Genomic DNA, 13380 nt, shown 5'->3' on the forward strand with positions numbered 1-13380 from the left:
CAGTGTCAAAGATCAGATTCAGGGAGTGCTTTAATTTCAGGGGTCTCAGAGTAGTCAACATTAAACAAGGAAGAGAGAGATGGACTAAGTAGAATTGCCAGCAGATAAAAGAAGACAAGTCTCTACATCAGAAGAAATCTCTGGGTATGGTTACTACCACCTAAAACTGAGTAGCAAATAGCCCAGAAACTTATGAACTGTCTTTGAGAGAACTGTATTTCTTAAACAAACCACGCTCTGGCCTTCAATAGCCTATGCTGGTTAACTAGAATATTTGTCCCCAATACTGCACCAGTAGGAAGTAGGCTATAAAAGTTCCACCAAAGCAGGCACAGTCTGCAAAGCCTAATTCACAATGAAAACTGAATAAGGAAGAATTACCCAGAGAACAAAGTTTGTGTCTTACAGGACAATGGACAAAAAGGACCTACTCCCAAGGAGCAGAACCAGGGTCTAATTAAGTGAAGTATTATTCCACTATATAACAGGGAATCAACACAATTTCAGAAAGATTCACTGTCAACCAATGAATGACTGCTGTGTGTTTTTCATTTTCCCAAATAAGAGTCATCCTGTTCATATTCCACTACTGTGTAAAGGGTATACTGGGTTGGGGTAGGAGAGTGGGGAGGAATAAAAACTTGTATTTTAGGTCACTGGCCTATGAAAAGCCACATACACACCTAATGGAGAAGAATACACATCATCAAGAGATCTTGAGTGGCCTAGATTTGTACTCCCCCCCACCTTTTTAATGGTGCATTATAGTTGTGCATAATGATGGGACTGTTACATTTTCAAATGTGCATACAATACAATGATAAGAGTTTGTTTTTTTCCCCTTGCAGTACAAGGGATCAAACCCAAGGCTAGGCAAATCCTCTACCACTGAGCTGCATATTCTTGATCTCATATACTTCTTGAATTTCTACATGATATACCAAGTGCAATAATTAGTAAGAACTTCTGGCTATCTTCCTTGGGGAAAGGCTAAGTACGTTCTTTGCTTTAAGCAAGATAAAGGACAATGGGCAGCCAGAAGAGCAGACTGGCACACAGGTTACTAAATGCCCTTCAGCAACTTTTCTTCACCTTCATAAGAAAAGGATCTCCCGAATTTTAGCTGAGCACATGGTCACCCAGTTGAAGGCTACAATTCTGGGTTAGGGTTGTAGCTCAGTGGAAGAGCGCTTGCCTAGCATGTGTGAGGCATTGGGCTCAATCCTCAGCACCATATATAAATATATAAAATAAAGGTCCATAGACAACTAAAAAAAAAATTTTTTTTTAAAGCTACAATTCCTAATATTCCTTATGCTGGGTATGACTGAATTTTATCCAATGAAATGCGAGAAGTGACATGTGTGACTTCTAGATCATGTCTTTATCTGCTTGCCCTCCATATCCTCCCTTTTTCTCTCTCATTGCTTTCAACGTGAGCATAGTCTTGTGAGTTCACTTAATTGTGAAGGATGATGACACCACCCAAGGGTAAATGCTGGCAAACATTTTCAGTAAAGGTCCAGACAGTAATTTTTTCAACTTTGTGGGCCATATACTCATGACTCCTCAGTTCTGTCGATTGTAGCAATAAAGCAACCATAGACAATAAATAAATAAATGAACATGGTTTATATTTCAGTAAAACTTCCTTTACAAAAATAGGCAACAGGGTTGGAGTTGTGGCTCAGTGGTAGAGCACTTGTCTGGCATGTGTGAGGTCCTGGGTTCCATCCTCAGCACCACATATAAATAAATAAATAAGACAAAAGATTCATTGACAATTAAAAAGAAAAAACTAAAAAAAAAAAAAAAAAAAAAAAAAAAATAGGCAATAGGTTGTATTGGCCCATGAGCTAGAGTTTGCTAAGTCCTGTCCTAGGGAATGGCAGAGCTAAAACCCTGCGTATCTTGCACCAGCTCAGTTCTGAACTATGATGAAGAGACAAATAGAAATCACACCTTGTTTAAACCCCAGAATTTTAGAGGCATCTTTATTATAGAAGTTTGAGAGTACATCCTAATATACACATATGCCATAGGAATTAAACTTCCACCATGGGTGAACACCCATTTAGTTTTTATTTGAATTCAGTAAAAAGAAAACATAAAAAACAAATTTTCAATAACATATAGATTGAGTCATGACTCCAAAGAGATTACATGCAAGATCTCTAAACTACATCCATTTCCAAGATATGCTTCATGACTCAAATTCTTTTCTATACAAAAATACAGAGTATGTAAACTTTAAAGATATTTAGAACATATTTTTAGAAGATAATGGATTCATCTGAAGATGTGATGATCACCAATTCAAAAAATGAAACTACTTGCTTATCATGAATCTGTTAAAAATCCCAATATCTTTCTTTCCTTTATCTCTACTCAAAATCGCACAGTAATTTTTTTTTTTTAAGTGTTAACCACTTTTATAGCTTAAAATGTTCTTTGACAATTTTCCCAATGGGGTAATAAGAGAATTCTTTTCGTACAGGAAAAGAACAAAATATTATCAATTATCCAGAATCATGGCTTGAAATTCCACTCTTTTCAAATCAGTACAGGAACTGAAAGAGAAGAAGTAGTTCTGTGCAAGAAAACAGAAATTAAAATATTTAACAGACACACCTGTTCCATATGTTCAAATACTGCTGGAGTAGCAATAGCAGCAGGTGCTTCTTCAATAATCTTCTGATGCCTGCGCTGTACAGAGCAGTCACGGCCAAACAAAGAGATTGCATTGCCATACTGATCTGCTAGGATCTGTACCTCCAGATGACGAGATTGTTTGGCTAGTCTCATCACAAATATAGGCGATCCAGGAACTTCAGCTTGAACCTATATTCAAAAAAGAAAAGAAAACAAATCCTTCAGTGGTAAATATTTTTTTGTTCTGATAAACTGCTTTGATTTCAACAAGCAGATGCCTTGAAGTGTAGGACTATGTTAATCAATAGACATACAAAATGAATAAAATAGAGTCCATGCCTTGTCTCTCTTTAACGAACTGCATTCTTAGTTATATAACCAATATTAATGAAAATGAAAACATAAAACATCCAGTGTGTTACAAGGGTAAACAACAAAATATTTGAAAACACACACATACAAATCCCACAACAGGGCAAAATATTGCCATCTACTCCATACAGCCAAATTTACAACGTGCTCCAGACTAGATACATTCCTGGTTCACACTACATCACACGTGGTGGTGTTGCAAATAAAAGACTTCCATCTTCAGTTTTCAAAAATATTGTCAGTGGGTATGGAATCCTACAATGGTAATTAACTTTTTTTCAGCACTTAAGAGATATCCTAAAGTGTCTGGTTTCCACTGCTTCTATTGAGATTTCAACTGTTAAATATTGTTACTCCTTTGAAAGTAATCTTTTTTTCTGTTGCTTTCAGATGTGTGTGTGTTTCTTTTTTCTTTTTTTCAGGGGGTGGGAGGGTGGCAGATTTATTCTGATAAGCTTATGTGTAGTTTTCCTTTTATCTGTCCTTCTTGGGGCTCATAGTGTTTTTAGAATCTGTACTTGGTATCTTTTACCAGTTCAAGGAAATTCTTAGCCATTATCTTTTCAAATATGGCTTCCTGTTCCATTACTTCTTCAGATATTGCTTCTGTTCCATTCTCTTTCTCTTCTCTGAGATGTAAAAGTACATGATGTTAGATCATTTCACTGTATCCCATGCCTTTTATGCTCTGTACCTTTTTTGTTCTGTTTTGCTAAGTAATATATCACTTCAAAATTCAGTTGCTTGTTTGAAACATCAACCTTTTACTTGCTTATGATGCTATGCTGGATAGTTCTTCTGGTCTTTCAATCATATGCATATCATCATCTGGAGGCTTGAGTGGGGCTGAATGGACTCACTCACAGGTCTTGTTGGCTGGCAGGTCTAGGGAGCTTTCATCCTCCAGTAGCTTAAACCAGGCGTCTTTAACACAGTGATCCTTGCAGAAGTTGCAAGGCTTCTGGAGATCTAGGCTCTAGAACTTACATATCACTTTGGTCACCTTTTAATAATGGTCTAAGCAAGCCACAAGGATCAGCTACAATTCAAGGATTGGGGAAAGAGATGTCACCTCTTAAAAGGAAGAACAGCAAAGTCACATTGCAAGGGGTGTACATACAGGAATGGGAGGAGTTATTGCGGCCATCTGTGCAAACAATCTACTATGGTCCCCCTGTGGCCACAATAATTCACATACCTCCCACATGCAAAATAGACTCACCCCCTCCCAAGACCCCCAAAGTCTCATCCAATCATGGCATCAGGTTTGACGTCCACTTTTCTCATGAAGCAAATGAGGTTCCTTGGGTGCAGCTCCACATGTACTGTTTCTCTTGATGCAAAGATCTAGGAACTAAAAAGACAAGTTATCTGCCCCAAAACCCCCAACAGCTAATGAACAGATTGGGAGAAAGAACTGCAAAAGATACTCCCATTCAAAGAGGGAAGGATAGGAAGTACATAGTGGTCACTGGTTCGTAGCAATTTTGAAATACAGATGGGTCCATGTAGCTAGGATCCCTTACCCAGAGGCATGGAAATTTTTTTTTTTTTTTTTTTAGGATCTGGTTCTATTCCTTGAAAGTGGGTCTCTAATCCAAAGCATTTCTCTGCCCTCTCCACTGAAAAATCTTTCTAAAAGAAATAACTAATGTTTACAGTTGAATAGTTTTCTCAGTCTGCTTCCTGCCCATAGAAATTTAAAGACCCAAAGGCCTCTTTTCATTATAAACTGTTTCTGTCCCTTTTATCCTTTGGCACATTCATCAATACAAGTCTCTTGATAACATTGTGAGTCTTCTATGGATCATAATGGATTCACTGCTTATCTCAAAAACCACAACCATAAATCATTTCTGGATAGACTTCTCTACACTTTGGGCAAGTCAAACTATTATGGGGCAATAACCCTAATATTATTAGAAGCATGTTTGTCTAGCTAAGAAGGTAACCTATCAGATACTGCCTTAAATGTTTCTGAAGTCTTAAAGTCCAGACATTATTGACTTGATCTTTACTAAGACATTTTTTTGCTTCACAAATCTTTTAGCAGCTGAAGAGACTGGGAATGAGAAACAATTATATTTTCAAACCCAACAAGTTCTAGGCTCTTTAAATTTTCAAAATTCTGCTAGCAAATAAAACATCTTCAACCCATCTCTCTTCTACAGTTCCTTAGTATAAGCAAGTAGAAACACTTGACAGATACTTTCAACACTTCATCCCCAGAGATCTCCTTAATCAGATTCTTCACTTCATTAAATACATAATCGATCTTTCAAGTTACCTCAGACAAAATTTTCTGTCAATTGTTTCCCCATTATAAAACATGGAGTTATCTTTTTTTCAGGCTCCAATGACAATGATTTCACTATTTCTTCAGCCTTCACTAATAGTTTGCTCACCATTCCCCCAACTTCATTAAAACCTTCCTTATCATTTTTCCACCTTCTACCTTTGAGCCAATTTCAAAGAGTGCCATGTTTTTCACCGTGACAATATTATACCTTTAGATATTAATTACTGTGTCAGTTATCCATTGATACCTAACAAATTCCCCAAAATTTAATGATTTGGGATAGCAATTATTTTATTTGCTTATGCTTCTATGGATCACCATTCAGAGTTGAACTCAGAAGGTGATCTTGTCACTCATGCAGCTGTAGTCATCGGGCAGCTCAACTACAGTTGGAAAGTCTCACATGTCTTAAGCATGGTGCTGATAATTAGCTAATAGGATTAGGAGACCTTAGATAGGATGATTCATCTATGCTTCTCTTGGCCTTTCTCCAATAGGCTAAAATTGGCTCTTTACATGGCAGTCTGAGGGCTCATTCCAAGAGGGAAAAGGGCAGAAACTATAAAACCACTTGAAGTTTAGGTTTCAGAACTTGTACACCACTTCTGCCACATTCTATTGGTCAAAACAAGCCACAAGGCCTGCTGAGATTCTAAGGGTAGCAAAGAGCAATATCATATTGTAGAGGAGGATACAGAGAGGGGAGGAGTTACCACAGTCATCTTTGTACTGTGTCACATTGCTCTTTTCTATATTTTTCATCCTTGTCTCTCTTCATACTTCAGCTCAAGATTTCTTCTGATCTACTTTTCAGTGACTAATTCTCTCTTCAATTGCACCTAATATGCTATTAAATTCCTATACTGAATTCTTAATTTTAGTTATTGCATTTTCAGTTTTAGAATTTTCATTTGTTTTTTCTTTTTGGTTTCCAGTTCTATGCCAAAATTCTCAATCTTGTCTTTAATCTCCTTGGACATATTAAGCATAGTTATTTTAAAGCCCTTGTCTGATAATTTTATATCTAAATCCTCTATGGATTTTGTTTCTACTGACTTTTAGTCTTGATTTTCATTCATGACATTTTATGACTGTCTATTTTTAATTGGGTACTTAATACACCATGCAAAAATTAACAAAAAGAATTGAGGTACTGGGTATTATCTTTCTCTGGAGTAGATTCACATTTGCTTCCTGTGAGTGGCTACAAGCACTAATAATCATAAAGCACATTACTTGAATCAAGGTTGAGTACTTTGAATCTGAGACTTAGTACCTGAGAGAGCTGGTCTATTTCCAGTTCATCCTTTCTCCTATGGTATAGTCCTTCAGGATCTCAAACTAAAATGTGGGAGTTTTCCCTGGGTACCCATCCTCAGCAAGCCCTTATGTCTATATTTTGTCCTTGTAGTCTTATAAGACTGTTGAAAACTCCAAACAGCTTTTCAGCTATTTCTTCTAGAAGATATCTTTATGGAGAAAGTGGCTTTGAACTCCATGTTCACCTCTCTTATTCTTCTTCTCCCATAATTCTTCACTGTCTTGAAAGGTCTTTAATGCCTTAACACAGAGTTTGTTTGTTTGTTTAATCATGTCCAACTTTTTAGTTTCTTCTCAGTGGGAGGACTGGAGTTATTTAGCTAAACATTAATGAAATTTAAGAATTTTCACATAAAACAACTTCTTAGTGTCATATACTCTTCAACTATTGAATTCCACAATAATAAGTAGTTTTGAAATGTTTGTAGGAGTTACCATTACCATGTTTTTTCTTTTGTTTCTAAGAGCAAAGATCTTTTCTCTAGACTCCATGAGGCATTGATCTATCTCTAAAATCAGAATTTACAGAAAGAATGTAAAGAAAAAAACTGAGGTAATATTTAACTTCTGATACTCAAAATAAGAATGCAATAAGACAATATTTTTACCACTTTCTTTATCTAGTACATCAAATCATGGAAGACATAGAGTTTTTCCCTTTAGCCCTTGAAAGTGAAGAAAAACAATTGCTGATGAATAGTTTTGAAAAAGGCGGGGTGGAGGCAAATAAGTGGTAGCTAGGGTTGAGCACAGTAGAACACACCTATATTCCCAGCTACTGGAGAGTCTGAGTGAGGCAAGAAAATCGAAAAGTCAAGGTCAGTCTGGGACTCTTAACGAGACCCTGTCTCAAAATAAAAAATAAAAAGGGCTGGTAGAGTGCCCCAAAAACAACAACAACAAAATGTTGCCAAGGGCATAGTAAAAGATGATACAAAAGAATAGAAGATGCTAGGAAAACTAGGAAAAAGTGGGAATTAACAGAGGGTAAGTTCAAACCTGTATCCCATTTTCCTCTTTCTGACATCTTTTCCCAGGTATTGGTGGGAGAAAAAGAGGTTAAGTCAAGTATGTGAAGGCAACTCTGAGGGCAGAGCAAAGAGACTCTTGTCTCCCATTTTTCTGTTTAAGATTCTGAAAAGATACCATGTCACCAGGTGTGGTGGTGTACACCTGTAATCCCAGTAGCTTGGGAGGCTGAGGCAGGAGAATTGCAAGTTCAAAGCCAGCCTCAGCAACTTAGTGAGGCCCAAAGCAACTTAGCAAGACACTGTCTCAAAATGAAACAAAAATAAATAGGGACATGGTTCAGTAGTTAAATGCCCCTGGGTTCAAAAAAAAGATATCATGTCTACGGTTGCCTCTACAACCATCCTATACCATGGCCACATCAACTTAACTACAAAGCAGAGGGTAAGACAGTGAGACACGAGGATGAGCTTTGCTGGGCCACTCTCAGTTCTACATAATGCTGGCCTGCCATGGGGATCCTGTGCCCTATATACAACAGCCACACAGCACAGGCTAGGGTATAGACTGCTGGGTTAAGAGGATACATGGGACACATGGTAGAAACTCAGGGGCCTGCAGAAAATTTGAAATGAAATAAGGAGAGTCAACCTAAGAGCAACCAGATCAATATCTTACCACAATACCAAACACTTATTTACAATGTCAGCAGAACAGGGGTACAAAAATGCAGAAAGACACTGATTTTTCCTTGCCACTATGAGATACTATGAGCCACATGCACCATGTAGGGAAGAGCTATCTTACTATATAAGAAAGAATAACTCTACTGTTTGAATTACCTAAATAAAACTTAAATTGATTTGGACATTTCACTAACTTTTTTCTCCTTGTTAATAAGCAGGTAGAAGGCTAGGGAGAAAGACTAGTATAGATATAGGCAAAGCTAAAAATTAAGTATTTTCTGGACATCCAAATTTCAGTAGTGTTAAATCATGCATCTCTGATATGCACATCAGCTCAAATAAACAAAAAGAACTTGCACTCTACCTGTCTGAAGAGGTTAGGGAAGTCATCTGCATTGTTGACTTTTCTGATTCCCTTCCCTCCTCCTCCTTCTGAGGCCTTGATCATTACTGGGTATCCAACATCCTCTGCTGCCTTTAAGAAAGAGGAAAATGGAAGAGTAGTATTAGTAGAGTAGGATAAAACTGCATTTTCTCCTTTAAGAATGCAACTATTTAGTAGATCTATAAGTATTAAAATAGAAAGAACTTCAAGATACACTAAGGTAAAAAACTAACAGAACAATATTTGTAGTATTAGTTTAAACCAAAAGAAATAGTTATTTTGTAGATAAAAAAAGTACTGGAATATTGGCAATTTTATATGGTTCAATCTAGGGTAATCCATTATAGAAGTCAAAAACAAAATCAAAGTATAAGTTTAGGTATGATTGATTATATATGAATTAATACACCCAAGTATGTAAATGCAAAGAAATGAATTCTAAAATATATACCAGCAGTGTTCTATAAAAGGAAGATGGGTAGAAATAAATTTTCACTTTGTACCAATGTATTTTGGTATTGGAGTACATTCTTTACGGTGTACAGGTAACCATAATTTATTTTAAAAAAATAAGTAGTTGATTTAATACAAGCAGATGGTCTCGGTATAGTTTCTAACTACACATAAAAGAGTCTAAGAACTCTCAAGTATTCAAAATTTTTTTCTCACACAAATTTATAAAATATAACAAGATCTTAATATAATAAAATTAGTCAGAAAACTAATTTTCAACACATGCTGTAAATGTGCTTTTCACATTTACAGTAGACTGATCAGATGACAGTTCTAAAATTTTTTGAAAAAGCGAATTATCTATCCATCAAGTAAGGGACTAGTTAAAACAAGATATACCATACACTATGGAGAATACTATGCAATTATCAGAAGGAATGAGGTTGCTTTTATATGCAATAATACAGAAGATAAACAAATTGTACTGTTTAAGCAAAAAGTAAATTGGGGAAATTTAACCAAAATCTTTATATAACTAAAATCTTTATATAACTTTAGTTATATAACTAACTAAAATATTTATACAACTAAGCCATTCCTTTGTAAAATTATTCTGGTCTGGTCTTTTAAGGTTTTGCTACTTTATTAAGCTATCTTTAAACTGTAACAGAAAAAGACCATTTTAAATTTTGGGTCAGATTAGGGATGAAAAACCCCTCTCTCATAGTCCTATCTCTTCTAAAGCTTAATAAGCTCTATTCTTTCCTATGCTCATATAAAGAGAATTGGTGGAATTAATCACTCAATGATAGGTGATCAACGGAATAGCACAAACATGGAAAAGACATTAGAAAGGGAAGAGAGTATCCCACAGGAAGTCCGCAAAAAAATAGGCCTTTCAAATATATAAGAAAGTTCTAGCCACAATTCACCCATTAAAACTATTTTAGAATTTTGCTGGGCAAGGCGGGCACAGTGAGTGAGGCATGCCTGTAATCACAGTGGCTCAGGAAACTGAGGCCGGAGGATCTCAAATTCAAAGCCAGCCTTAGCAACTTAGTGAGACCCTGTCTCTAAATAAAACCTTGAAAAAGGGTTGGTGATGTGGCTCACTGGTAAAACACCCAAGTTCAATCCCAGTAACAAAATAATAATAATAATAATAATAATAATTTTGCCAGGTATGATGGTATAAGCCTATAATTTCAGTTTCTCAGAAGCCTGAGGCAGGAGGATCGCAAGTTCAAAGCCAACCTCAGTAACTAAGCAAGACCATAAGCAACTTGGTGAGAAATTCTATCTCAAAAAGGGCTGAAGATGCTGCTCAGTGTTTGTAAAGTACCCTTGATTTAATCCACAGTACCAAAGTAAATAAATGTGTGTGTGTGTGTGTGTGTAGGTATAATTCATACATATCCACACACATACCTTTTTCACAAACACATATCATTTTCTACATGGCACTAAAATTCTAACATGGGAGGGCTGGGAATATAGCTCAGTTAGAATGCTTTGCTTGCCTGTCAAGCACAAGGCCCTGGGTTCAATCCCCAGCACCACCAAAAAAAGAAAGAAAAAAAAAAGTCTAACATGGGGAAAATGATTATGTATAAAATTAAGTAGAAAAAAACGCCAGGATTACCAAACGATATATATTGTAAGACCTTAAATTTTAAGATACAGGAATTTATTAATAAAGAGTATATAAATCTATGAATGAACCAAAAAGCTAGAAGAAAATACATGAAAATTACATGAATATGTTAACAGGCATTATCTTTAGATAATAGCTTTATGGATAGTTTTATTATCTTCTCTGGCTTTCCAAATTTTCTACCAGAAAACTCTGCTTATAGGGCTGGGGCTATATCTCAGCGGCAGAGCACTTGCTTAGCATGTGAGAAGTACTGGGTCCAATCCTTAGCACCATGTAGAAATAAACAAAATAAAGGCATCCTGTCCATCTACAACTACAAAATTTTTTTTTTTTAAATTTTGCTTATAATTTAAAATCGGGGAAAAAAAGAAAACAAAGACTTCTAACCTTTTGCAAATTTTAGCAAATAAAGCATTTTTAATTCAATTAGAAATATTAACTTTTCTTATTACAGAGATTATGGGATATTTAATTTGAACAACAAAGCAAAATTAGTTGAACATTTAGCATTCCTCTTGAATTTATAACACACAAGTCAAACTCAAGCAATGTGTTTTTCTAAAATGGCCTCTTTTATCATCTACCTAGAGGCATAACTTGATACTTCCAGTTAGTTAAAAAGTTCATGAGAAACAAACTGGAGAGAACTATAAGGAAAGAAAAGGTTGGGGAAAAGATCTCTCTTCTTTTGCCTAGCTTCACCTTTCTATGCAAAAGGAAAATAGAGTAATGCTTTCAGGCTCTCTTGGCTCCCTCCCTCACTCCTTCCCAAGGGAAAAAGCATTAACTTATGTGACTTGTCAATTTAGAAGGAGAACTGAATATGCACTGCTCAGCCTCTTCCCCTGAGTTAAGTCCACTACACAAAACATACTCTTTTTGTCAGCTTTCAGCCATATAATAATCTGAATGACAAAAGTGATATCTCTGTAAAGGAAAGCCTGTGGTTATTCAGCATTGCCAGTAACCAGTGAGGCAGTGAACCTGGTTAACTCTGGCATGGCATTCAGTTTGTAAATCTCTTTGTTATATACTGAAGTCATTTTTATCAACAAGTGTATTGTAACAAAGCTGACGTTTTGACATGCCTTAGTCATCTGAATTTTATCTCAGTTCTGAACTCAAGCAAGAGAAAAAAGTGTGTGGCTTATGGATCCCCCTTCATATCTAACAGGTGGCAGAATGAGGAAAAATCAGTACTTCCTTAAAATACTGATTTAATTGCCTAAGAAACATTCTGTCCAGATAAGTAGCATGCTTAAAACTAATTTAAATTTCAGTTTGAAGTCACTTTCTCACTGTACACTTTATGAACTATACAGCCTGGTCTTACAACCTCATGCCATCAAGGGTACACACCAAAAACCAGGATCCAAATCCCCCCATATTTGTGACTATGATTAATCAGTTGAAAGGGATTGCTCCCTAAAGTTAGGAACCCACCTTCAGCCCATCATCCACATCCTTCACATATCCTTTTTCATACAGTTCCTGTGGAACATTTAAGATACGTTTCGAAAAATCATTTTCCTGCCAGTCCACACGAAGACCTGCAATAGACAAGTGACTTAAGAGCAACTGTAAGAATTTGTGTCAGTTTTCCGCTACATAGTCTTTAAAATACTATGTTATTTATCCTAAATTGAAAGCAGATGGCAGAAAGATAGAGGACATAAAACCGTGATCAGTTCTTGTAGGTAACAGTATTTATCCACAGCATGAGCTGGCAATTTGGGTTCTTACGCTGGAAAAAGCCAGGAGAGCTAATGGGGACCAACTTATAAAAATGCAAGGACATACAAGACAACAACAAAAAAGCATAACAGACTTCTCACAGCAACCCAGCAATACCTTCAATCTGTGTGTTCAGGCCTGCTCCAGGGCCAGAGGTCTAAGAAATAATTCAATCTTTATGAGCCCTTGGAAATGGAAATGGCGGTTTTATTGGCCTCAGCAGAGTCATGATTTCATGCTCCCTGAATGTTCCTGTACTTAGCCACAAGGGGAACACTATAGACTCTCCATTCAAACATGAACAAATTCAACCTTTTATTTTAAACTATTTGACCTAGCAGGTCTGGAGAGGATATGGCAATCCCCCTGGAGAGCCAGAATAACAAGGGTTCAAATCTCCTGGCCTCAAGACAATGGTCATTCCAATTTAAAAGAGGTTTTAATGTATGTCTGCTCCCAGAGGGTGAGTACTAAAAAAGGAAAGTTCATATTATTATCAGCTATAATAATTCACATTGCACTCTTTACAGGATTTGTCAAGAATAATTTTTTAAAAAAATTTATCCCTGTGCATGCTTGGAAGAAAGGTTGGCTATTGACCTCATTTTCTACATCAAGGGCAACTGAGGTTGAATAGTACTAGGAAAGCAAATCACCCACAGATTATGGGCTGACATCAGAAAAGCACTGAGAGGTAAACATTTGAGTAACAGGGCTTTAAGTTTTTCCTGGGGACCCAGACCACCCCCAAAATGGTCCAAAGGTCCAATTCTACTTATTAAGCCAGCCTCTGAGGAAGACTCTAGCCTAACCCTGAGTAGATTTGAACCCCAGAACATGTGTCTACCCAGTT

At 36.5% G+C, this 13380-nt stretch overlaps 1 protein-coding gene across 9 annotated transcripts in view; it reads right to left on the minus strand.

The window, feature by feature from the left end:
- ACACA (acetyl-CoA carboxylase alpha) overlaps window positions 1–13380 on the minus strand; it is a 273697-nt gene that overhangs the window by 157099 nt on the left and 103218 nt on the right. For all 9 annotated transcript variants that reach the window (XM_079132070.1, XM_079132069.1, XM_079132077.1 and 6 more), the window contains 3 exons: window positions 12237–12343; window positions 8663–8773; window positions 2632–2841 (listed from right to left, as the gene is read on the minus strand). In XM_079132070.1, the coding sequence (XP_078988196.1) occupies window positions 2632–2841; window positions 8663–8773; window positions 12237–12343 (428 nt within the window). The remainder of the gene's footprint in view (window positions 1–2631; window positions 2842–8662; window positions 8774–12236; window positions 12344–13380) is intronic.

Source organism: Sciurus vulgaris, assembly GCF_902686455.1.
Source record: "Sciurus vulgaris genome assembly, chromosome: 3".
NCBI classification, from domain to species: domain Eukaryota; kingdom Metazoa; phylum Chordata; class Mammalia; order Rodentia; family Sciuridae; genus Sciurus; species Sciurus vulgaris.